This window comes from Motacilla alba, chromosome 4 (genome assembly GCF_015832195.1).
Source record: "Motacilla alba alba isolate MOTALB_02 chromosome 4, Motacilla_alba_V1.0_pri, whole genome shotgun sequence".
Lineage (NCBI taxonomy): Eukaryota > Metazoa > Chordata > Aves > Passeriformes > Motacillidae > Motacilla > Motacilla alba.
Window position 1 is genome coordinate 44,710,747 of NC_052019.1, and position 25,590 is coordinate 44,736,336.

Below are 25,590 nucleotides of genomic sequence, written 5' to 3' on the forward strand. Positions count from 1 at the left end.
TTTTCCCAGGGCATGTTTACTTATCATCTCTTAGATGATCCTCACAGTCTGATCTCCCAGAACAAATATTCTTTAGGAGTGTTTCAAAAACCTGCTGCCTTGGGGATCTGCTCCTACTGAATTAACCTCCCGACCCAAGGACCATGAGGCACTGATGGAGCAAGCCCCAGACTTTTGAGCTTTATCTAAACACCCACGAGAAAGGTGTGACAAACGCACCTCATGCACGGTTTCACCTGGCTTTGCAGCTATGTTCTCTGAAGGGATCTGTATTTCACCACCCTCTCTCTCCCAAATACCCACATTTCTGCTCCCCAAGAAGACTTGAGTCATGTGTGATCCTAAAAGGCCAAGTGCTGTAAAACAGCAGCCTCATCTGCTCACTCATCGGTGTTCTTGGTGTTTTCAGATAGCCTTCCTTGGAGTCCAGCTCAGATGGAAACCCTGATCAGAACTTTGACTGACCCTTGGCCCTGCAGATGTGACAGTTATCTGTTCACAACTTACAGGATTCAGAAAACTGCCGATATTGGGATGATGCAAGCTTATCCCTGGGTACAAAGCAGAGAGCCTTTCAGTTACGAGCATCTTTTTGAAGGCTAACCCTTCCACCAAACAGGGTTGTCAGGTGTCAGAGCTGGGGGGAGGGAAGGAGGTGCAGGACACCTGCTTGCTCCTCTGTTTCTTCTCCACCCAATTCATAGGGAGAGATGTATCTTAATAACTTCTAAAATAACATCTGCCTAGGGAGAAAACTGCCTCCTTCCTCATCAGTTCCAGTTGAGGGACTCAGCAGCGAGCCCTTCAAACTGCCAAGAACAGGCACCATTATCAGAAGTGTTGTGCAGCATTTTCCAGTGGAATCTCAAGTGCCTCTGCAATACCCAGTAGAGACATTAAATTAAACCCACACTAATTCAGCTCTATCAGATAGGACAAACTTCAAGAGCTGTGTTAATTAAAAACTTTCCCCCAACACCTGTACTTAAGGACATAGAAGGTTCTCTTGTCACTTGAGGTAGCTGAAGCAAAATGTTTGTTTCTAAAGGAGATGTCCTGGCACACAGTTCTGAGTTCTGAGGTGAAAATTACTTCATGAAATTCTGTTAATTCATTAGAGATATTTGGATAGGCAGTAGTCTCCCAGTGGAAGCATCCAGCTATTGTTTTAATATAATCCCCAACCCCTCTGCCCAGATGCAGCCTGTTAGTTCTTTGCTGGTTTCAGATGGTGGAAGGACAAGTGCCTTCTGGATTATGAGACAAAAGGGGAAACCCATGTCAGTCCATTCCATGGCTCAAGGCACTCCAGGAGGGAAAACAAACACCTCAACTCCCTCCCCAGCCACCCAACCAGCTAAGGAGGGAGCCATGCTACACTCACACCAGAGGAACATCCATCCACCCAGCTCACAGCCGGGCTTATCAGCACATGGGAGCAGGAGTGAGTAGGGAATGACAGGACAAAGCCCCAGAAGCTGGGAAGGGTACAGTGTCCAGCACAAGGTTCCACAGAGACACATGGACAGGGAGAAGCAGCCACACAGCAGGGCTGGGAACAGCTCTGGCCAGAGAACGAGACAGGGAGATAACAAGGTGCCTGAGAAAGGAGAAGGGTTGCCTAGGCTCTCCTTGAAGAGGGGAAAGCCCACCACTTCTAGGAGGAAGTATCAGAAATTTATCGTGGTGATAAAAAAGAGCCAACAGGTACAATTACAAACCCCCGGTGGGCAGGGTAAAGGTTTCTGTTTCTGTTGAGCATGTCTGTTTCTGTTGAGCAACAGCCATGTACTGAAGGGATCACCTGCTGTGGCTGCCTGATATCCACCTCTCTCTCACAGCTAGAAACTTGCCAGCCTTCAGCTGAGACAACTTCCACCGAGATTGATGTACTCATTTCAAGCTCTCCTGACTGCACATCCCCTTTCCTTGGGGTCAAAGATGACTTTCTACACAAGACACAACACCCCTCCACTCTTCTTCCTGCACGCAGGGGAGTTACTGCAGCTGCCCAGAGTAGGCAACTGGGATCATCCCAGTCACCCTGGTCTAGCTGATTGGCACAGCTCCCTCCCCTCTTTGGCATGCCAGAGACACTGAAGAAGCAAAGCTTAAAGCAGGGCCTTGGAAATCTCTCCCAGGATACTGTTAGTAAGAGAGTAGTTAGTGTCTCCAAAGCATTCTTGGGAAATCCAAAAGAATTAATACATTCTGTGGGAGAAGAAAAGGAAATCCAAGTCTGGTGAAGGAGTTGGAGAAAAACAGTGCATAAAAGTTGTGCAGATGAGCCACACAATACGTGAACCCACTATAAAATAGAGGCTCCTTGGAGAAGGAGCCACAAGGCTGTGACTGTGCCCTTTTAGTCCAGTGTCAGAAGAGACATTCTGGCACAGAGCATTTTAGCTTGGCAAGGGAAGAGGGACTGGTCCAACTAGAAAAGTGAGGAGGCTCTGGTGAGCTGGAATCTTTCTTTCCCTAGTGGCATTCAGTCAAGTCTGATTTTTCAAGAGAGCACAAAGGAAACACTCACAGACACTTACAGGAAGCCAGTCAAAGAGCAAAGACCTTTCATCATCTGTTCCTCAGTCCCCCCAGCTCCACCCCAGAAGACATTTTCCAGACTTTCCAGTCAGCCCTGAGATGTTGACTGGTGCACCAGCTTCATCAGCTCTCTGGCATGATCTGGCTGCATTCCCTCCCACCTTCAATGAGATAAGAGTCAGGAATGTTGTTCACACAATGGGTGTCACTATTCAAATCTGGAAACCAAAGCAAACATTGGGCATTTGCTGCAGGTCCAAAGGAAGTCACGATATGGCTTCCATATGGAAGCAAAAACATTTTTCCTGGTGAAACACCAGCTCTGAAATTAGTCTTTTCTGGGTCTTTCTGGAGACAAATGAAGGAGGGCTTCATCAGGAAGGAGTCAGAGAAGGGAACACTTGGCAGGGAGTTGCACTAACTCAGGTAATTTGAATGCTTCTGATTATCAGAGATGATTCACTTCTGTTCACTTTGCACCAAGCATTGAGAAAGACATTGCATTTATCTGCATTGACTCACTGTTTCACAACATGAGCCTAAGGTATCGTTACTACTATGACAATGGGAAGGCTTGGACATCCAAAACCAGCCAGGGAAAGACTGCAAAGGGTTTTGGTAAATTCAGACAAACTAGAAAATGTCATAAAGAACGCAAGTCTTTCCTCCTCTATCACAGAGTTGCTGTGAAGTTGCTGGGAATAAAAATGCAAATGTTTTGAGACAGCTGTCTGTCAAGATATCAGGAGGATACATGTGTCTGCAAAGATTGCTTTGATTTTTATCACCACAAGATGAGTTTTGCTGTTATAAAATCAGACTTACAAGGAACACATTGTTTCATTACTGTATGGAGTTGCTTTCAATAAGGTTACAATTCTCAATCTCATACATCCTTGTTAAATGGAACACCTGGAACTAAAACCACAAAAAGTCAAACTTATGGCAGGGACCATTTATACAAGCAAAGAATTCATAAAATTTGAGAGAGGAACATAGAATTTAATGGCTGAATTAAGGACAGCTCTTAAGAAAAGTTACAGGAATGAAGGAAAGACAGCACGGTTCTGTGTATGTTTGTTATGGTGTTACTTATCAGGTACAATTAACATGCCCTGATATAATGGTTCTCACTGCTCAACCTGCACTGGTATTTACTGTCACTACTGTCAGAACTGCTCAACACCCAGAGAGGAGATGGGGTTTCTAAAGCATTGGCTTCCATTCAAGCATCTAAATTGATAGCCATGTTCAGAGGAAATCTGATTGCATTGGACACTGTCTGAAAGAACGCCTTAGCTAAAATGAGTGTTTCTTTGCCAAAGGAGGCACATGTTTTTTAAAGAAAATGAAGAAGGAGTGGAGTGGGAGGAAGGGATACAACTGTACTCAGTGAAATGTTATTCCTCAGACTCCTCAGTCCTTGCCTTCCTTCCCCCTCAGCAATACACAGTGTCTTCTTGGTCAGGGAGAACATTCCCTCTCCAAGGTCCTATATCACAAGGTGAAAATTATTGCAATTATTAGGCAATAGCTGTAAAGTGGTACCACCTAAGCAAACACAGCTCGTGTAAGACTCTATGCATACGGACATGCACCAGCAGTACATCCAAGGAAATCGGGTATGGGTCCCAGTAGACAAAGAGGGCAGAAAGAGAACAGACATATACACAGAAGAGAACAACATCACTGAGATCAATGAAGCCCTCAGCAGTGGAGCTGTGAAGAGATGCTAGCTAGCACTGCCAAGTCCCTACACAACACACTTCTTCTCCAGAGCAATGTGCAGCACAGCTCACATTTTGTTGTGGACAAGTGACATTGCCCTAAATTAAAGGACAGTGGGGGGCAAAGCATTGTCCTATTAACTGGGTATCTCTGCATGGTTGCCAAACAGGAGGTAAGAGATATGCATCGGATTCTGATGAATGAAACACAAAAAGATACAAGCACAATCACGTGCTTATTGTTGTATAGAGTTGAACTCTGTAATTAGCATCTCTGGGGTAGTGTCCCAAAGAGAAAACAAGAAAGGAAATTGCAATGTGTCTATTTATTTCCATAGCTACTGTATGACTGAGAGCCACTCAGCAACCTCTGCTATTTGTAGGAGGGTTTCCCAACAAAACATACCAAAGGCACAGGAAAAGGGCTCGTGTGTTGTTTTCTCAACACATAGTAACAGACCAACAGGTAGAGCTCCCTACCCTGTAAGGGAGAGGGTGTAAAAGAATGCTTTCCTTAGAGACAATGGGACATAAATCACAAAGCCAGGCTCAGGGCATGGAAAGAGAACACACACAAATGATGAGATTAGCTCAGCTGATTAGAGCCTCTTGCTAAAAACACCAAGGTTGTGGGTTCAATTACTGTATGGGCATTTCACTTAACAGCTGGAGTTGACGGTCTTGTGAGACCCTTTCAGCTGAGAGTATTCTGTGATCCTACGATCAGTGATATAGGAGGAACCTGAGACTATTTTAAATATCTGCTTCACCACTGCAGAGACGGAGAGAAGTGACAGGCTAGAAGATGCTGAGTGGCAAGTGCCTGGTGTGCCAGGTATGATCATGCCTCTCCTGCTATCCATTACCCAGGTCTGCCCACTGGGGGACTGAGGGTACACCAGATCCTGTGGTCTCTGAGTGTGCTGTTCACATTAATGACTCTTGTATTATCACACAGTCCTTAATGGAAAGGCACAATGATCCAAACTTACCAGTCTCTCAACCCTCTCGCTCAGGTCTCTAAACCTTCCTGAGGATTGTCTGGAAAATTCATTATTGTATCGGATGTTGGTGATTTTTACATTGGCACTGTAATAGAACAGCTTCTGATCTGTAAGGGAAAGAAGAGGAACAGGCAATACTCAAAGTACCAAGATGAATGAACTTTAGAGAAACACCTGGCACCTAACAACTAGGGAGTGGATGAGCCTTCAGTTGTATCCAATCCATGCAAATACAGCTTCCAAAAGCTAGGAGCAATCACTTGATTCAGTTAGGTGATCTAATCCAAGTTGTCCCAGCAGTTACATTTCTGCCCAACCAACAGCACTTGGGGCTCACACAGAATCACAAGCTGCACCTTGCTGCTTAGTTACCTTCCTTCCTGGCCTGTCCACTCAACACCAAGCCCTGGCAGGAAGCTGCTAGTGATCAGAGAAAGAGAACAGAGAAACACCCCAAGAGAGACATGCAGAAAGCTCTGTTTGCCACTCATGTAAGGGAGACCAGACACTTGTGTGTTGACTTCATCCCAGAAGTAGATCATGAGAAAAATGTGAAACGAGTGAAAGTAAGTTAAAATCAACAGAAACCACAGCCCTAAATCACCCTGCAGAGCAGGACGTGTTCCTAGGAGGTCTGCAAAGATGCTAAATGAGGAAGGAAAGAGAGGTCTAGAGAAGCCAGTGTTTTTTTCCCCCAAATAAGCTTTAGACAGACTGGTGAAAACTCCCACTGTCATCTGGCACAATGGGCACAGAGGAAATTCACTAAGCATAGGAATAGTGATACACTATGCAAAACTTACCATATGCCAGAAAATAAACCAGGAGACCAATGGTGATAGCTGCTGCCACTGCTGTTCCAATAACAATTACAGCAATTTTCCAGGGCTCAAGATGTCTTATTTTGATGGTTGACTGATGAATTCTGGGAAAAAATAAGAACAAAGTGAGATTATTAAGAGATCCTTTTCTATTTAAGGGCCCCATCTCCCCGCAAAAAAAAATTAGGCTAAAGTTTTCTCCCTCAACATCAGTTGATTCTTCCCAGCAATACTAATTGACTTCTCACCCAACACCCTTGAAAATGAAACCATGACACAAGACTATTTTGAAATACGTGTTGGGATGTGCTAAAAGTCAAAGAACACAGACAGGTTTGACAGTTTTAGGTATTATTAGGGCCAAATCAAACAGGAGTCTTACTAAGATTCTCATGTGACTCCCAGCTAGAAATTTGCAAGACCAAAACTTATTTTTCAGCTAGATGAACTTTTACACAGCAATGTATACAGCTTTCAATTGGTTAAGCAAATCAGTTATCAGACACAATGGCACCTTTGCTCCCAAAAGTGCTTTCTGTAGTAAAATTGGGAAAAAGCACCCCATACTTTGTATAGTACATATCTATACATTAGTCCAGCTGCTCAATCCACTTCAGCCTTTAAAATAGTGCTGGACAAAAAAGAGAAAGAGATTTCAGAGGGCCAGCCTGTGTTTCCTGTCATATTCAGACTGAATCTAAATACAAAGGCAAGTGCTGCTTTAAGCAGTATTTGCTGAAGTGATAGAATGACAGGGACGGGCAAAGACATGTGAGTGGGAACCTCACCAGATGCTTCTCTCTGCTGTGCTCTTAATTATGTCGGTACTAATCCAAATTAACTCATGGAAAGCCAATGGACAATCGGTATCATTTATAAAACTCCCTGAAAAAAAAGTTGATTACAGCAAATTCTGTCTTAAGAACCTTACAGCCATTTTTCTATTATCAGCCATTACAAAACACAGAACAAGAAGCCACTATTTTTGGTAAAGAGTCCTTCATTCTGTTTCAGACACCTCACTCATACAGACATGCACACCTGCAGGTTAAGGTACAGCCCACCTCAGAAAAGCAGGCTGCAGGGATCCTCTCCCCAGGGTGTGAGGTGCCTCAGTGAGTTCCTACATACAAAGTACACGCAGCTCACTCCCAGAGCACACACCTCATGAGCCAGAAGTTTAAATACATTCAAATAAATTGAAATAATTGCAAGTGACCCCTGCAGCTGTGTGCAGGAAAGGGACAGCAAGCAACTGTGCATGGTTCATAAATAGCAAAGCAGATCCTGGTGTTTCATTCTAATTCCAGTGCGATGCCTTGCAATTACAATCTTATTACTTTGGCTTGGAAAACAACTGACTCAGGCCAAATATCATGATATGTGATTGAATGAAAATGGAAGTAATAATTTGTCACTTGGATCTGTTCTGACTTGTTCTGCATGTCCTATTTAGTGTTTCCTTCCCTCCTGCTATCCTGTATAACAGCCATTAACCTCTCATCAAGTTTGCGTCAAAACTCATTTGTGAGTCCATAGCAAAAAAACCACCCCCAGAATGCCAAACAAACAAAAAACAACCAACCAACCAAAAAACAACCAAAAAGACCCCTCAAAAAACAAAGACTGAAATTAAATAGTCCTGTTAACAGTTCAGGGATGAGCACCTCCAAAATTATTTCTGGGACTACTGAATGAAAATTGCCTTAAAACTTCCAACTGGAGAAATGAAAAATATGGCAGTATAAATAGTCGGGACTTGACCTCACTAAAAAGAATATTTCTAAGTTGTAGCTTTTAGGTGAAATCCTAAAGTCACTGGTGAGTTCAACATGCATTTGTTGTTTTATGGTTTGTTGGGGTTTTTTTCCCTCACTCCAGATTATAGTCTTTTGCATGGCCGAAAGGCTTTGCAAATGTGTCAATTATGTTTGAAATGAAAGTGAGTTACAAGAAAAGCCAACCAAACAAACACAAAAATGCATTTAACTTAAGACAACCTACTCTTGTCTTCTTGTAGGTACTATCATTTGAAAAGCAGTTGTCTTGATTAGGCTGCACAGAAGGAAGCCACTCGGAAGGTCTTTCAGCTATAATGATCCTGGCATAACCTCAAACCAAAATGCTGGGTTGGAGAAGCCCATTTGAAAGGCTGAATGCCACCTCTGCACCGCAGTAGGGTGAGCCTGAAGAAATTACTGCCTATCACATCAGTGAAACAGCAATTTCAGACAAGAAGTAACATGGCTGGGACACAGTTAAATAGAATACTATACATCTGAAACATTTTCAGCGTTCTCTGGTATATAGTGTAAAATTTTTTGTAACTCTTATTCTTTATTTCTTCTATTTCAGGTTCCATGTTTTCATGAACAAACAGAAGTCCCAGTCCACAACAGTTACTCACACATGTAATTCTACTCACACTCATGACTTTCACCTAATTCACGAAACCTGTTTGAGAACATTGTTTCAAAGAGGTGCAGAGGGGCTTCAGCACCAGCTTCTAAACTGAATTTCTTCAAACAAGAAGCAGTTTGACAAATTCATCTTAGAAAGTCACTTAACAGGGGGAGGAGGTGCTGTTTGGGATTTGGATGCCTTTTTTCTTGATTTTTTTATCCTAAACTTTCCCCCTTCTTTTTATATATAAACAAGAAACAGCTGTTAAATTTTGTCCTCCACTCCTGATTTCTTTTAATAATGATTTTTTTTTAAAAAAACAAAAGGTAATTTTGAAGAAAATATCCTTGATTAGGCTGTACCATCTGGATTAATATCTTGAATAGACATACTGCAGACTAAGAACATTTTTAATCCAGGTTTTCAAAGATATCTGTGAGACAAACCCACAAAGATTATTGAAAGGATATTTTTTTATTCCCATTACCATTGAACTTTGCTTTGCTGTACCTTCTAAGGTTCATTCCTCAAAAATTAATTATTTTATCTGACATGTCCCACTCTGTAAACTTGAACAGCACTTACAGGGATTCAGTACACACAAGAGAAATAGTTATTTGCCAGAACAGTTATTGTGCAGAACGGAAACAACTGAGATCCATGTGATGACCTGTCAGGGCTTGAACACTCTGGAGAGAGCTGATAAAAGTTCAAAAGTTCAAATTTATTTTTCTCAGACCAAGAGTCAAGCAGTCTTTGCTTACTCCATGGGAGCTATGTGCTCAAAGCAAGGGAACAGGGACTGAAATGCACACTAAGATTAAAAACACTCCAGCTGGGAAAGTCACTGAAGTCCTCCAGAGTAGAAGTGGAAATTTTATGCCTGGACCAAATACCTGAAGATGAAAGCTCCCCAGTGGCCTCAGAGGGCTTTCTGACAAGGTCCCTTCTGCTTGTAGCTTAAGTGGCCTGTCCCTCTTCCCCAGGAACTCTGCTCTTCTGCTCTTTCCCAGGAAACCATGTCTGTGCAGTAATCTTAAATGCACTGCAAACAAGGACTGGATTTCATCTCTTGACAGAAGACTGCTATGTCTCAGATTAAGATTTTTCCAATGAGGAAGAGGAGTGAAATGCTTGCTGGCAAAGAGAAACAACAAAAACTGCCATGGAATTGTTTACACTGATATAATGATTTTACTTCTTTGTAAAACTTTTACTTCTTTGTAAACTCTCTTGGTTTCCTAGTAATTCCCAACATTGTCTCAGCTTTTTCAACTGAAATTCAGCTGACATTTTCCCAGAAATTCACACTGAGACCTTTCCTGAACAGTGGTATGTGATTTGGAGCCCTGCATGCCATACTTGGGTTCCTTCACATCATACAGAAAGAAGCCTTTCAGGAACCTTTTCCTCAACAAGGAGCTCACACCAATGAATGCAGAGCCAGAGGGATCCTTCCTGTTTGCATTACAGAAGGCCTAAGAAGGACACAGTTAATTATGTCTGACTTAGTAACAGAAGAGTATCAAAAGAAAAATGTTAGTCTCAAAGGAAAATTTAAAATATTGCTTAATATCCTAACTTGGGTTTTTAAGGATGTTTAATTAACAAATGATAAGCATTTCATTCTATAAATCATAAATGCACTTGCCTCACTGCAGCCTGAAACACTTAGTTTATAGAAGAAATTAGTATCTTTTACCTACTGAAATTTAGATTCACCTCTTGCAAAGAAGCAGAATTAAAACTGCCATCTAGGAGTCAAACTGCCTGCTTCAGAGGAAATGCCTCCAAGGTTTTCCTCACCAGGGCTGGAAGCACTCTGGGACACCAGTGGAGGACCTCCATTACCTGCAGTGAGCTTTGTGTCAAAGGCAGTGTCCAGCTAAGTCAGCATGCAGCAGGAAAGAGAGCACAGGCTCTGCTTTGGCACGCACCCACTGGCACTGGCTGCTCAGGAAAGGTGCTGACAGGACAGGCTGATGAAAAGCCAAACCCAAAACAGTCACCTAGAGATGATCTCTTGTGGGCTATTACACATCCCCTGCTTTTAGGCCTTCCTATAAGAGAGGCATGCTTAGATTGACAAAATTTCACCACTGCTTTAGGACACATATAGTACGTATATCTTAAGGTGCTTTGAGAAAAAAATAAATCTACTATAGCAGTAGTTGTAATATTACATTACAATGTGATGTAATATAAAAAATACACAAATAGTATTGGGACAGTGATGTGCTTCAATTTGCTTACTGAAATAAATCTCTTTTCTGGGACATACTTGCCATCACTCCTGAGGAGCTCTGTAAGTCTGATGTAGCTCTTCTGCTGGTGTGCATCTGTGACAGCTTATGTGGACTCAGAATCTGACCCAAAGCATTCACCTTCCTCTGTAATTTAAATGCTTATATTTCTGGATAATGATACCTATTTCTGTGCTTTATACTTTATGTCCTGGTTTTGAGTGGGATACAGCTAATTTTCTTCTTAGTAGCTGGTACAGAGCCATGTTTTAGGCTTAGTGTGAGAATAATACGGGTAACACAGTGATGATTTAGTTGTGGCTCAGTAGTGCTCACTATCAGTCGAGGACTTTTCAGTTTTCCACACTCTGGCAGTGAGCAGATGTGAAAGGAGCTGAGATGGAGCATGGCCAAGACAGCTGACCTGAACTGGCCACAGGGATATTCAATACCACAGAGCATCATGCTCAGTATATAAATGGAGGGAAGGTTGCCTGGAATGGGCCATTCCCTGCTGTAGCATGGGCTGGGCATTGGTCAGTGGGTGAGCAGTTGTATTGTACATCAGTTGTCTTTCTTGGGATTTTTTTGTTCCTTCTCTATTATTAATAATAATAATTTCAATTAATAGACTGCTCTTATCTCAACCTATTGGTTTTTACCTTTTTTTCCCTAAATAAAAGTGGTGTGTGTGGGGCTTCAGTGGCTGCATGGCACTTAGCTGCTGTTTGAGGTTAAACCACAATATATAATAAACAGTTGCTAGGCTGGGTAGATAAACAATGAAATGCTGTAATCTAGCAATGTGTTTTCACTGAATAGAGATAGACAAATTTCCTCATGGGAAAAATGCTGCTGAAATTAGAGAGAGCTCCCTAGACAGGTGGTCCAGATATTGAAGACCCCAGGCAACTCTCCAGTGGCAGAGAAACTGGAGAATTTCTGTGTTCACTTCTGTATAAAATCTGTCCCCCTGTTATCACCAAATCTGTCCACAGACTACAGGAGGCTTTCAGATTGTCCTCTATCAGAAGCATGTCAAATTAAGCCATCCCAAGCTTTGTGTTAGCTTGGCTTCATTCAAAAGGAGGCTCTGTATTTAATTAAAAAAAACCAAACATGGAAGGAGTATGTGGTAGAAGCAGAATGCCTTGATTTGCAAAGCTTATGGTGACCCAAAATGCCCAATCATAAAACTGCATGGGGAAAACAAAAAAGGGAAACACTCCCGAAACACCCTCTAAAAGGAAAAGCAGAGGCCATAAAAGCTGCTGGGATTACACTGGGGCTTGCTCAGGGAATGAAGACAAGATTTTAAGGCTCTGGAAGGTCTTGTCTCATTCTAGTTTTCCTGTCTAAAATGGCCAGAAACTGAGGGAAATCAGCAGGAAACATCAATAGTTCCAATTCCATATGAGTCAAATCAGGTGTGGTGCATATGAGAAGCAAAAGTATTCCACTAGGGTTTCCTGAATTCAGGATCTGCTCTGGGACAAACTGAGCAAGATGGGTTTCTCTTCGGCACCATGCAGGAACCACATCTGCCTCCTGCAATAATCGAGGTAAACTCCCACTAATGCCAGTGGCACATGAGTGTCCTTGCACCAGGGCTGGCATCTATTTCCTGCTACACCTCAGCAGTCTGTAATTTGCATTCATTTTGCCCACCTACTGCATGACAAATTGGTGCAAGTGGCACTGCATTTCCACCTGCATATTCACTTTTAGACTGCCATATACAACACCAGCTACTCTGCACCTCCCCCTGCCAGGGCACAAGATCTTCACAAGGAAGCTGCAGAGAGGACACTGCACCTGCTTCCCAGAGTGCAGGACACAGCACAACAGTGGGACAAGACAAGCAAGGCTGTTTACTCCACCCAGTTATCCTCAGCAGGTTTGCTTCCTGAAGGATTTTACAGAGCACACGCTCCAACTTAGCTTGACATGCTTTGAAAAGAGGCATCTTGGAACTGGATAAAGCTAATAGTGAAATTACACTCCTGCAAGGGACTAAGGCAGAGGAGGATGAGCTCAAACAGCAAAGCTTACAGCTCCACACTGAGATCCACATCCCTGCCCAGCAAAGAACTCTGGTTACACATGGGCTTTGATTAAGACTAGGCAGTTTTCATCCCTTCCCAAACATGTAAATATCCAACGCAGATTTCCCCAATGTACTTTAGATTTTATAATAATTTAAACAACCATTTAAACAATTAAATTCTTTCCTAAGTAGGAAGCAACCAAACTGTACTCAGAGGTTATTTAACTACCCACTAGCACACTGTCATTAAAATTATTTACACCACTGCTGATATCACAAGGACATGGCAAGTAGATTTACATCTAACTAGAAACAAAAAAAGGGCTTTTCAATTCTGTTAGGTAGAGAAGTCTCTTTTAGTTTTCCCTGCTTATGTAACAAACACAAACAGATAATCACGAGTGATGGGGGTTTCCTCCTTACCTGACAGATAGAGTAGCATATATTTTAAGTTATGGATATTAATTGGGGCAGAAAATCTTTGGATATTGAGCAGGGTACTACTGAGCAGCACAGAGCCCAGAGATGAACTTCATCCTCTCCTGGCAAAGTCAGGACTATTGACTAAAATGATACTGTTTCCACAAAATGAGAACAACACTTCAGGGGCACAAAGAAGAAGTTTTGTCCATTCAGAAACAATGGTTCTATTTCAGCATGCCCTGAAATTATTTAAAAAACCCAACTTTTAAAAATACCAAGTATGGAAAAAATAAGTAGTACCTTGCAATCATCCACAGCCATTTGCCCAAAGCAACACAGAGAGAAGATTAATGTTGTAATCTTTTAACAACCACAAACAAAAATTCAACCATACTGCCAAATCATTAGGATGTTAAAAATAATTTAATTTATTTTGATTTTGGTCCCTGAGGTCATACTTTTAAGCTTCATCAACTGCCGAGACAACAACAAAAAACACACTCATGGGAGACTGAGCATTCCCCTATTGCCATATGAATCCAGAATCCAGTGAGTTAAACAGAAATTACAAATTCCAAGATGTTTTTTGTACATCTAGAACCCAATCTCTGTTCTGACCCAAGAGACAATAGTAGAGTGTTGCACCTGGAAGACTTCTTTTTGTAAAAATCCTCTGAACTTTCCAGTGCTGTCTGAAATATTGTTATGGTAAAACAAAACTAAGGATATCCAGCATCTCTGACTGCCTGAAATACTTCCTGATGCAAACCACCTACTCATTACTCCCTAGAAACCCTGGCTTCTTCATTAAAATACAAGGGTTAAAACCAGAATGATGAACACCTGTAGTGTTCCCCTTATGTAGTTGTGCTGACACCACTTATTTAACCAGGATTTCTTTGCAGGATTTGGGGGAAATAATATTGCAACTACACTTGACCAAACCCCATGTTTTTTAAGAATCACATTACTAGCACTTGATTTTGACACAAAAAAGCTTCTTGGTTTCTGCACTGCTCTGCTGTAGGCAGATTAAGATGATCAGAAGGAAGAAAAGATAAGTGCCAACCTGACATCATCTTTCTAAAGAGATAGCAAATCATTGTACTCCTGGCCATGCCAGAGAAGTATTTCCTTCTGCATTTCTTTCTCCAGCCACATTGCTCTTTTCATCCAGACCACATCCTCCAAAACCACCCTTTCATCCTGCAATTTCCTCTTCAGCTTTCCCTCTGTTTATCATCCCTTTTCAGAATACACATTTCAAACAGATCCAGGATGTACCCCAGGTCTAAAAGGATGAAAGAGGCATAGATAGAGCATTGAGCACCAAAGGTAAGAGAGAAAACAGATTTCTCCTCTGGATCTATGTCCTTGAAGCCCTAAAGCTTTCCCATAGACAGTATCCTTCACCACCATTATGCCTCCAAATTAAACTTGCCAGGTTCAAACATGCCACCTACTTTTGAAGATCCCATGGTAGGTCCCGGTAGGCCTGGTAGCCTTTCTGCCCACCAATGAAGGCTTTGCTAAAGTCTGGACGGCGCAGAGAATGGTGCTGGAAAATGCAGGAGTCGCATTGACTGGTGTGACGGGAAGAGAAAGCTGTTGAATGAAGATCCTTCATTGAGGCACGGTTGGCGCAACACCCAGCACCCTGTGGGTTATTGCAAAATGAGGGAACGAACTTCAGAATAAAAACAAACAGAGGTAAGCATGGAGTTGATAAGGAGACTGCAACCTTCCGATCAGCTCCGCATCAAAGAGCTCCCCAGGCAGAGATGGAGTGAGCAGATAAACCGGCCCAAGCAAGAAGACTTGTTCTTCACTACAGCGAAACAGGAAGCGCGTGAGATTTCCCTTTTCCAGCACTCCCTTTCTGTCCAGCTTTTATCCCTACTGCAGGCCTTGCCCTGAGTGGCTGCACCTTCTACCGCATGCTCACTGTAAAACCCACCGCGGAGAGGCACCACACTGTCCACAACGCTAAGTCACTTGTCTTCTGAGAGAGCCAACACAAAAACAAATACGGACATAAATAGCTTGGTCAGCCAAGCCTAATCTACCTCGGTGCTCACTCATCCACAGCTGTCCTGGACTCCCTTGGCATCAGGGACAAGACAACTATAAGTATCCAGCCTCCTAATTACATGTTAGTCATTTAATGGTTGGCATAACCCCGCCTGTGGAAAATGCTTACTCTGTGAAAAGGGCCACCAATCTCCTTGGAATTCCCTTCTCCCAGCACAAATGTGATTCTTCAGAGCCATCTGGAAGGGGGAGTAATGGAGATTCACTAGTGAGAAAATGTGCATTTACATCAAAAATCCAAAATCACAAACCCAAAAGTAAAATTACAAGAAAGCAAATCTGTTTTCTGCTGTTTGATGCACTTGCATTTGCGCCAAAAAGCTTGAAGCACTTGGTTTTCCCATGAAGTCTCAAGATTTCAGTTATTTTAGTTCTAACATTCACTCTCTTCCAGAAACAGCCTCAGCATAAAAGGAGGGGAAGAAAGAAAGTAGGCAAGAGGAAAATTTGAGGAAAATTTTACCAAAACATACCGAGTCATTTTCCATCTTTCCCCAAAGTTATCCATTCACAGGCATTTCAATGCAATTGTAAGAGCATCTGGGCAGACCCTTTTGAGGACAGTGGGAAAAGCTGATCACCGCTGAACAGCATCTGCTGTTTCTGCAACATTGATTTCTTCATTTGCTTTGATCAAATCAATTGGGTTTTTTGGCTTCTCCAAGCTCCCTGCAGAAAGGGCATTGTCACAGCTGCTTGCCTTACCTGAGGCTTTACTGACTGAGTACACAGGCACCTGTCAAGCACTAATATCCTCCCTGGGCTGTACCTTCCATTCCCCACCACCCACCCTGTTATTTTCCTGTTCAAAGTTAGTAAAACTCTAAAAAGATTGTGCACAAAGGATTCCCTGCTCCACCCAGAAACATACACATCCCCACAGGAACTCAGGCCCTTGATGAAGTGATGGAGATTGAAGTGATTGATTACAAACCAATTCAATGTAGGAGTCAAGAAAATACCTTAGAATTCATTGTTGGGGGGTCTTTTTCATCCTCCCCCCCCCCCCCCCCCCATTTGTTTGTTGTTGTTTCTGTTTTATTCTTTTTATGCTGGAAAAAAGTGGCCCTTGAGGTGTTTACCCTGTGAGATGCAGAGAATTCTCCCTGATGTGTGCAGAAGTTAAGTGGCAAACTCTGACCACCTGGATCAGGTAAAAAACTTATTACAGGAGAAGTAGGTTTTAGCAAACAGCTAGATTTTGAGACATCATTTACCTGAAATCTTGAGCCCTGAAACAAGGATGAAAAACATTCATTAGAATTGCATAGGTTCTCAGGAAGAAGTGCCAGAGAAAAGGAATTAGACAACAGGTTAATGAATTTCTGGTAGCTTTCAGATCACACTGGGACAGACTATTCCTATTGTTACTCCACAGTATGAATAACAAAGATATTCATAAAAAATTATTTCATTTTCCTACAATCAAGAATATTTTGCAACCAGCCTAATAAAACTTTAAGTAGGTTGCCTTTGTTTGCAAATTAATTACTCATTAAAATGAGCTGCCCTGCAAAACAGTGTGAAATAAGGAAATACACTTGCTTCTTTCAGATGATGCAAAATCAATTACACATACCTGTGCCTCAGGAACAATTGTACAGACAGACCAAGAAAAGACAATCATTAACAAATAATTTTCCTCACAATAAATTATCAAGTTGCAAAGTGCTTGGTATTAGGGTGTCATTCAGTAAGCTGGGCAATTAGTAACCTTTTCTGGTTAATACTAGGGAAGCAGTACGGAAACTAGCTATCAAAGCGTGGGGTGGAAATGCAAGAATGTGGGTGCACAGGATTTTGTGAATGAAAGTGTAAAAAGATGTAATGACCATTCTCTCAGTTTAACCCTGCAAAGTCAGCCCAGCCGGTCAGACAGACTGCTTGCCCAAGAAGGGTAATGACAGACTACCTGGGTTTGTGTTTGCACACTCACTCACTCAGCCTCGCGGGCTCCAGAGACAAAGAACACCTTTTGAGAAGACCACTGGCCAGTCCTGTAGCAATAACATCTTCGGAATTTACAAGCAAAGATGTTTTGCATAACTGTCTACCAGTTCCTCAAGCCAGGCCATGAATTTCAGACAGCAATCAATCATTACTTTTAAACTGAGAAGTGAGTGCTCCTGTCAGTGATGTTTAACAAAACTGACAGAAGCTCTGTTGAACAGCCTAAATGTTAAATGACCTGAATTAATTAGAGCTGCTCTGAGCAGGGGGTTGGATAAGATGACCTCTGTAGATCCCTCCCAGTCTAAATTACTCTGTGATTCTCTGTGAGCATCTGACAAGACCAAACTGGTACACTGCGAGGAAATTCTTCCCTTGGACAAGCCCACTCCTTTTTCCATCAGCACACCTGGACAGCTCAGTTATGGCTTCAGGCCTCCCCCCCCTGAAAAACACAAAAATGTCTTGCATTTGGCCTTCAAAAATCAGCAGAATCTCTAAACAAGCCGCATTTCATTATACTTTTTCATTTCAGCTGTGTACATGCCACACAACTTTACTCTTTTGATACAAAAAGGTCACCAGTTTATTATCCCATGCTTTCCTATGCTACATTAAATGCCAGCCATGTCTTTTAATAACTGATGGAAGTTAATAACTGATAAGTAGAAAAACAAAAGCAGAAAATTCATTAAAAAGTAGAATTATTCTCTAGAGCCAATGTGAGGGCTGGGAGAGAAGCCAGGGCCTTTATCTTGAGCCTTGAAAAGTCACTTGGGGCAAGATTTTATTACATGTCCATGCAGCTTTGAGATACTGACACATGGAGACTCTGGGATGCTACATCAATGGCCTCAAGCTCTGAAGTATGCTAGATCCTGCCCCGGCTGCTTTCCAAACAGTCCCTCTTTCCAGGCCCTTGTAACAGAAACTGCTACACCCGTCTGAGTTGCAGCCAGGGAGGCCAGCCCAGAATACCAGCAACGCCCTTCAACAACAGAAGTCCCCCAGTGCCAGTCATTAAAAACAAATTCATAGCCGATCACTTTGTTTGAGGCAAAAAGGTGGCACACGTGTGCCTGACCTCTGCAGCTGCTCAAACAGAGCTGCTGCTTGGTGCAGTGAAACAGGGCAACCTGCATTTTCTTCTGTCAGGCTAACAAGCTGCTCTCTACATCCAGTGCATGAATCCTCCTCTCCCTGTTAAGGCACACAGCATCTCCAAAGAGACAGGAGGTCTTCACATGACTTAGACTAGGCCTATAAAGAAACAGAGCACTTTAAAATACAAATACATATTTTACAGGCACAGCTCCAATTGAAGAAAGGAAGAGCAGCATTGTTTCTCACATCTGAAGTGCTAGAGGGACTTACTGGGAGCACTTTGACAGAGCTTTGCAGATGGCAGCACACACAAAACAAGGTGTTTTTCCTACATCTTTACATCCCCAGAAATTACGTACCTTGAATTCTATCTCATATTACTTGTTAGGAGCTAAGTTGCTTGGTAGAACCCAAACACAGTCTGAGATGCTTTCTGCCACAGATATTACCTGTTCCAGTTTACTCTGCAGCAGCACGCAAGATCCTACATGGCGTTCTTGTCAGTGGGCACCTAATTTATCATACACTGCATTAGCCTTCAAGGCTTCATAGACTAAATTTGACATAATGAAAAACATGTCCAAGACCTCCATGCTGCAGCTGTTTAGACTCTAGCTGTACTTTCAGCCACAGTTCAGGAGATCAGTCCCTCTGATAGAAACATGCAGAGTACCAAATGAAGGTCCCACTTGGTTCACTGACTCCCTGTGAGACTTTCTGTCTGAGCTCTCTCTCGGGTAACTTGCTTCCTACTTAGGCGGCATAGAACGGAAGAACGGATTCTTTTCCTTTCCATGCTCTGCTGCTGATTATTCAAAGGCAACAATGCCAGGCAAATGTGGGACAAGAGCACTGTGATGGCATCTAAGGGTCAAGTATGAAAAGGACCTGGTGTCAGGCTTCTTTAGGCTGGCTACCAGAGCACTTGGCTGTCACAGACACAGCTGAAGGGGGCAGTCAGTTCACCCTAGAGAGTACCCACCCCTTAGCCATGCCCATGTGCCTTTCCCTGAAGCTGCTAAGGCACTTGGAGAGAACAGAATCATGAAGCAGCTGAGGCAGAAAGGGAACTCCGGAGATCATCTAGCCCAAAACCTCTGCTCAAAACAAGCATAGCTGGATGAGGGTGCTGAGGATCATGTCCAACCGTGTTTTGAGTATCTCCAAGGATGGACACTCCATAACTTCTCCTGACAATCTGGTTCAAAGTTCAAGTACTCTCATAGTAAATAAGTTTTTTCTTACATTCATCATGCTGTAGCATAGGAGACATCACTTCCTAGCACAGTCCCTCCATCAGGTCTGTCCACTGGAGAAGGAATGTTGCCATCAGCAGCCCCCTGTGGTATGCAGGTCATCTGCTGGCCTGGAGAACAGTGCCAGACTGTCTGAGTCACAGCTCCAAAGGCTGCTGGTGATCCCAAGGGCCTGGTGAAGGTCAGAGATGTGTGACAATTGCTGCTTGTTTGTATTGATTTGCAAAGAACAATCTGTGCTTAAATGGCTCTGGATGCCAGGCTGATGGCAGGTCCTTCCTCAAGTAAGGGACAGCCAGGTGGCACAACTGGAAGGTGGAAAGCACAGGCACAGAAGGGACAAACATCACATAGCAAACACAACCCTGGTTTACTGCAGGGAGGAAGTAATTCAGTAGCTAATCAAATGAATTGGAGATATGCCATGTATTTTCTCAGACCTATGCATGGTTATATAAAAAAAAGAGTTGCATTTCTGGGGTGACAAGTTCCTCAAAGCTTTTTCTCTTTCTTTATTGAAACAATTTTTTTTTTTGCACCTGTGAAAAAGCTACAAACAATGAATGGCTAACAAAAAGGAAGTGTGATTTAAGAAAGGGTTCAATTAGAAATGAAATTAAAGATAAAGCAGATTAACCACTGTATGTTCTATTTGTTTCTGAAGTCTTCTAACCAGATGTGTTTTGAAAAGTTTTCTTTGCAGCAGTAATAAATCAGATACCCAGCAAGCTGAAATACTGATAGCTTTGTTTTTAGAAGGATGCTGTTTAGCCACGCATACAAAAGATCATAAGAATTATTCTTCTCTTCAGTTCTTCACTTCAAACCCTTTGACAGAAATTCCACCCACATAGCCAAATACAACCACACCAGCTGAGCATATCTTTGGGTCATGGCACAGCTACCAATGTAACTCAATGCTCATAGATGCTCTATGTGTTACATACACAACACAGGCTCTGTCAGAAAATCAGCACAAAGCTGTTTTCTAAGCCGTAAAAAATATTTGTTAAAATTTTGTGTCTGTAACACTCCCTTTCTTGTACTGGACCCAGCAAAATGTGACAAAAGGGCTACACTTCTTTCAAACAAACAGCCACCTTCCCATCTGTAGCCAACATGGCATGTCCTATAATACTGCAATAAAGCTGTTGCTTTAAAATTCCTTTTTATTCTCTTAAATAACCTCAATTTTCAAGTTCATCCTGCTGGCTGTTAGGTATTATAGACCAGGATTGATGAACTCCAGCATGTAGTTCCCTTCCAGCTCAGAACACAGTACAATTTGTACCAAGTTTCCCATTATGACAAGAAACAGACAAGAAGCAATCTGATCAGCACCTTCAATCTACAAGAATCATCAGGAATTGTCAATATAGGAGACCAAAGAATGCCACTGCAAACCTCACTATCTTTATCATATCAAGCTCTCAAAATTACTTCTGCTCTGCTATCTTGTTTGCAAGAAGGCTGACAAGCTCAGAAAACTGACCCACAATGCCAAAAATACCTGACCATGTGCCTTCCCAGCCTACTCTTCCACAGGACAAAGCTCTAGCTTTGTTGCTGCAGATAAGCAGACAAAACCTGCTCAGCCCTTGCTCTCACAGCCACAGCCTACTGTACTTAACACACTTAGAGGGGAGAGAGGGACACCAAGCTTTCCGACAGAAGAAGCCTACAACTCAGGCAGTGCTGCAGATACCTGTGCTTAAAGCCTCCAGCTTTAAGCAGCTGCAGCCTCCCCAGATTTTGCAAGCAAACTGTGTAGCACCTTTGCATCTTCAAGGCAGCAGGAACACAGTGCCTTGTCCTCCAGCTCCTCTCTAGTGAGTTGAAGCAGAGCACCACCAGGTGCCATGGTCCTAAGGCTCTTGTACAATACAATTCACCCTCTAGTGGATGACACAGGACCTGTTGACCTGCACATAAATTTGGGTAACCACTGGCCAGGTGGGTAAATTCTAGTCCTAGTCTGGATGACATTTTGCTCATCTAACAGCTTCTAACAATCAAAAAAGCCAGATGATTCAGAGAACATAAAAGCCAGCACATAAATCCATGGTACAGAATCAGTGTAAGGTTCTAAAACAGAGAAGTCTCCAATTTACAGTTTCTGGGATGCAGGAATACTAAGTACATGAAACAGAAGGTAAATTTAACAGATTTTATTAAATTTACATATAAATTACATTCCTGTGTGTTATGCATGATTGTATAGCTAGAAATATCCCATTCTGCCTTAAGCGAAGATGTTAATTCCTCTAAAAGCACAGATGAGAAACACTGCAGCTTGTAGCTTCATAAATTGGTGAAAATGCAGCTTCAAAGAAATACAAGTCTGCTATACCACCTAAACCAAATAAAAATTTTTGGCTTCAGATTTCCTTAATTTCCCAAGTAAGGGATTCAGACCCATCATGTCCAACCATACGAATATTCCCTTGGATGAAGTCTGTTCTTTCAAATGCTTTTCTTGATTGTCACCATTTTTACTGCTTTGCATCACCAAGAAGCCTCAGAGCATATGAACTACATTGCTTCCAGAAGAAACTGGAACTGAAATTTCCAGATGCTATAAGGAGATTCTCCACAAGGTCATCCAAAATAAAGCCTTCCAAAACATACCCCAAGTAGATGCCAGATTCTCTTAACCCCCACTCCTCCTGGCTGCATGGTGCTGGGACTCAGCAATAAGGGAGATCAGGTACTGTATCTCTACAAGTATTCCCTCAGAAATGGCAGTTCCTTAAGCAAATGACAAGTTGAGTTTTTAAGTTTTGTTTGCACCACTTTGGAGAATGAGATTTACTCCAGCCCTTGAGACTGAGCTAAATGCTTAAGGCTTTCTGATATAGTACCCAAAAGAAGCAAATTGGGAAGTTCACAGATTCAAAATGAATTTTTTGGACATCTACTTATGTATTTTGGGGAATCAGTGAGAAAGCTGGTATTTGCAATCCTAAAAATGTGAAGTGTGCAAGTTACAATGAAATCAAACAGATGGAGAAACCATTATGTCCTTTGAAAACCCAAGCCTGAAGTGGTTTGAAAACTGAAAATCCATAGTATTTTGTAATGATATTTATGAAGACAAGTATAAAATTTCATCCATCATCCTGGCAAGACACGTGCTACAACCAAGAAAAAAAAATCATATATACTTGTCATATACCAGTTTTAAACTTCCTCTAACAAGCAATATATGTCAAAGACATGTTTGGCTGAAGAGGCTGAAATGAAATTTGTTGGGCTGTGACCTATGGAACCAGTCTGACTGTGTTTGTTCCCTATGTAGAAATTAAACCACCAAGTTTGTTTCTAAAGTTCACAGCATTCCACAAGAAAAGTTCTTGGAGGGGAAAAAAGAAAATCAAGTGCCAGGTATAAGTACAAGTGCCAGGTATAAGTACAAGTATAGAACACAACAACTGCAGACCTTCTGTGGACTTCCAACTATTCCAGTACCTCCAGTGAGGCTCTTGAAAAACTGTTCTCTGGACTGACAATCAGATCACAGGACATGTAATCAAAATACTTCTGTAATCACTGCTCTGGAGGGATCACTGCTCTATTTGGGCAGCACTGGCAGCGAGCTGCACAGTCCAGAGGGGATCCCTGAGCTGCCATTGACTTTGCCAGCTGTCCAGTGCTCAACTTGAATGACACTCTGATCCTAAGACTATAACCACTGAGGGCCTGTTTCCCCCAGCCCTTCTAACTAAGAGCATACTGAAAGCCTGCTGTTTGCCTTTTCTAGCCTGGCAGAAGGTTCTTTTCTGCTTGCCATGCTGGACCAGCTCTGAATCTTGGCAGTGTGGCCAGTATCTCCTCTCCTGAGTGCTTTCCCTTCTGACCATAGAGGGAGAAAAGAGCAGTTGAGTGGCTCATTATCCAGCAATTAAGTCCACAGCACTTGCTGTTGTTAGGATCAGGATCCACATAAAGTTGGAAAGCTTGCAGATACACCGAGAGCATCCCTACCAAGAATAGGTGTGTTCTGCTGCTGGCTTGTAGAAAGCATTGGATATCTACCTGACAGAAGGTAGACCTGTTTCTGCCCAGGCTGACAGAAACATGGGCTCCTGAAATCATGAAGCCAGAGAGAACATGAGGTTTGTGTGGCTGAGATCAAATGAGTCAGCTACAGTCTGGCAATGCAACACAGGCAATTCTTACTTCCTGTGAGAATAGAGAGCTCTGTACATAAGATTTCTGGGTCTGTCAGAAGTTCTGTCCTGCTCTGAAGGACGGGGATATTTCCACTGTAATGCAAAAGCTTTTTTTTTTTTTACAGGATATAGCTAAAGATGCACATAAAAATTATAAAGACTTGAGAACAGCATTCACAAGAATAAGAAGTTTGAGAAGTTTTTTTTGACGAAGGTCATACTGAGATTGTTTCAATCATCCATCCTGCACAAAAGGCAAAGGACTTTTATTCAGCAAAATACAGTCTGGAAAGATAAAACTGGAAATTAATTCAGCCAAATATTGTGCTATGACAACAAACTGGTATGAATATAAGGTGGTTTTTGGTCTTAAGTCCAGAAATCACTCCCCTGGCAAATGCTGCGGTAGAGACTGTTTATATGAAACGATGAACAGGCATACGTTCACTTGTTCAAAGAAGGTGGACACAAGCTGGTGTTTTCCACTAATTTCTTCCTCAGGCAAGGAAAAGTTCTCTATTCACTTAATTAACAATTCAATGTGATATTAGGAACCAGGACTTCTCTAAGCCATCTTCCATTCTTCATATAGTGCAGTTCCTGGAATGATGCAGGAGAAAGCTCAAGAATTCAGAAGAACAGCAGCCTTGGAGTCAGGGCCTGGATTGTAGCTTTTCTATGGATAGATAGGGTTTTGTGAGCACACAGCAAATGGATGGGCCAGGTTTCAGTTACAGCTTGTCTCAGATGCTGGCAGATGATTGTTCGGGCTCAAACACTTTGCTTGGGTATAAAAGCTGGGGCCAAGACATGTGGCCATGTAGAAAAAAGGGTCAATATATTGCATATAGATGAAGGCAATTGTCCCTCTGACAGAGTACTTCCTGAACAAACAAATGTCACATGGATCAAGTCCATTCCTGTCTGGCTGTAGGCCAAATCAATTTCAAGTCCCAGACTGCTCCAAGCTTACAGGTACTTTATACACGACCACAAGCTAAGCCAGCAGCTGCTTAGAGGGTGACCACAGAGCAGGATGTGTCAGAGGAATAGCTGTATGCAGCCCACAGAACTTAACCTGCTCCAGGTTTCAGATGCCCGTTTTGGAGTGGATCCAGTTTCGATAGTAAGTCACTCGTGTGTATACTCCTGGTTTATTTGGCTTGCCACATTCATCTCCCCAGCTCACTATTCCCACAAGATACCAGATTCCTCTGGAATTCGCTTGCACCAGTGGCCCACCAGAGTCACCCTAAGGAGAAAAATGTCAACAGACAGAAAAAGTAAACAGCCATGAACTCAAATTCTTCTGTTACAATTGGCGGGTATTTTTCTGTAGACCTCAGCTATAATTCATTTCACACAGTTTGCTGACAAGACAGAGGATCACAGCCTATGTCTAATTCACACCCTCACATCTGCATTCTCTCATTTGTGCATTGTATATAAACTTCATGCAAATTGAAGTGCAGACGCCAGCGCGTGAGCCTTGAAGCTCTTAATTTGTATCTATCAAGATATTGAAACTCATAAACTTAAGACTGCCCAAAGTACATTTTATTTCTAGAAAACATCACTTTCCACCCCACCTATTTCCTTTTTACCACGCCCAATAAAGAGACTTACCTGGCAAGCATCCACCTGCCCATCCAAGTATCCAGCACACAACATTCCAGCTGTTATCGCTCCACCGTACACTTGTCTCCTATTGCAAACCGCAGTACTTATAATTCTCACTTCTGCTTGTCGAAGCTGATTAACACTATAGCCTAGATGGAGACGTGGCATTAGAATTTGCAGACAAG

At 42.4% G+C, this 25,590-nt stretch overlaps 2 protein-coding genes across 6 annotated transcripts in view; both read right to left on the reverse strand.

Annotated features, from left to right (window-relative positions):
- LOC119700585 (transmembrane protease serine 11E-like) overlaps window positions 1-15,442 on the reverse strand; it is a 40,173-nt gene extending 24,731 nt beyond the window's left edge. The window contains exons 1-4 of the mRNA XM_038135893.1: window positions 15,413-15,442; window positions 14,676-14,869; window positions 6,079-6,200; window positions 5,264-5,382 (exon numbers count right to left, since the gene is read on the reverse strand). Of these exons, the coding sequence (XP_037991821.1) occupies window positions 5,264-5,382; window positions 6,079-6,200; window positions 14,676-14,839 (405 nt within the window). The 5' untranslated portion in view covers window positions 14,840-14,869; window positions 15,413-15,442. The remainder of the gene's footprint in view (window positions 1-5,263; window positions 5,383-6,078; window positions 6,201-14,675; window positions 14,870-15,412) is intronic.
- A 6,372-nt stretch (window positions 15,443-21,814) lies between these two features.
- Window positions 21,815-25,590, reverse strand: part of TMPRSS11E (transmembrane serine protease 11E) — a 41,896-nt gene continuing 38,120 nt past the window's right edge. For all 5 annotated transcript variants that reach the window (XM_038136465.1, XM_038136461.1, XM_038136462.1 and 2 more), the window contains exons 11-12: window positions 25,412-25,554; window positions 21,815-25,037 (exon numbers count right to left, since the gene is read on the reverse strand). In XM_038136465.1, the coding sequence (XP_037992393.1) occupies window positions 24,876-25,037; window positions 25,412-25,554 (305 nt within the window). In that variant the 3' untranslated portion in view covers window positions 21,815-24,875. The remainder of the gene's footprint in view (window positions 25,038-25,411; window positions 25,555-25,590) is intronic.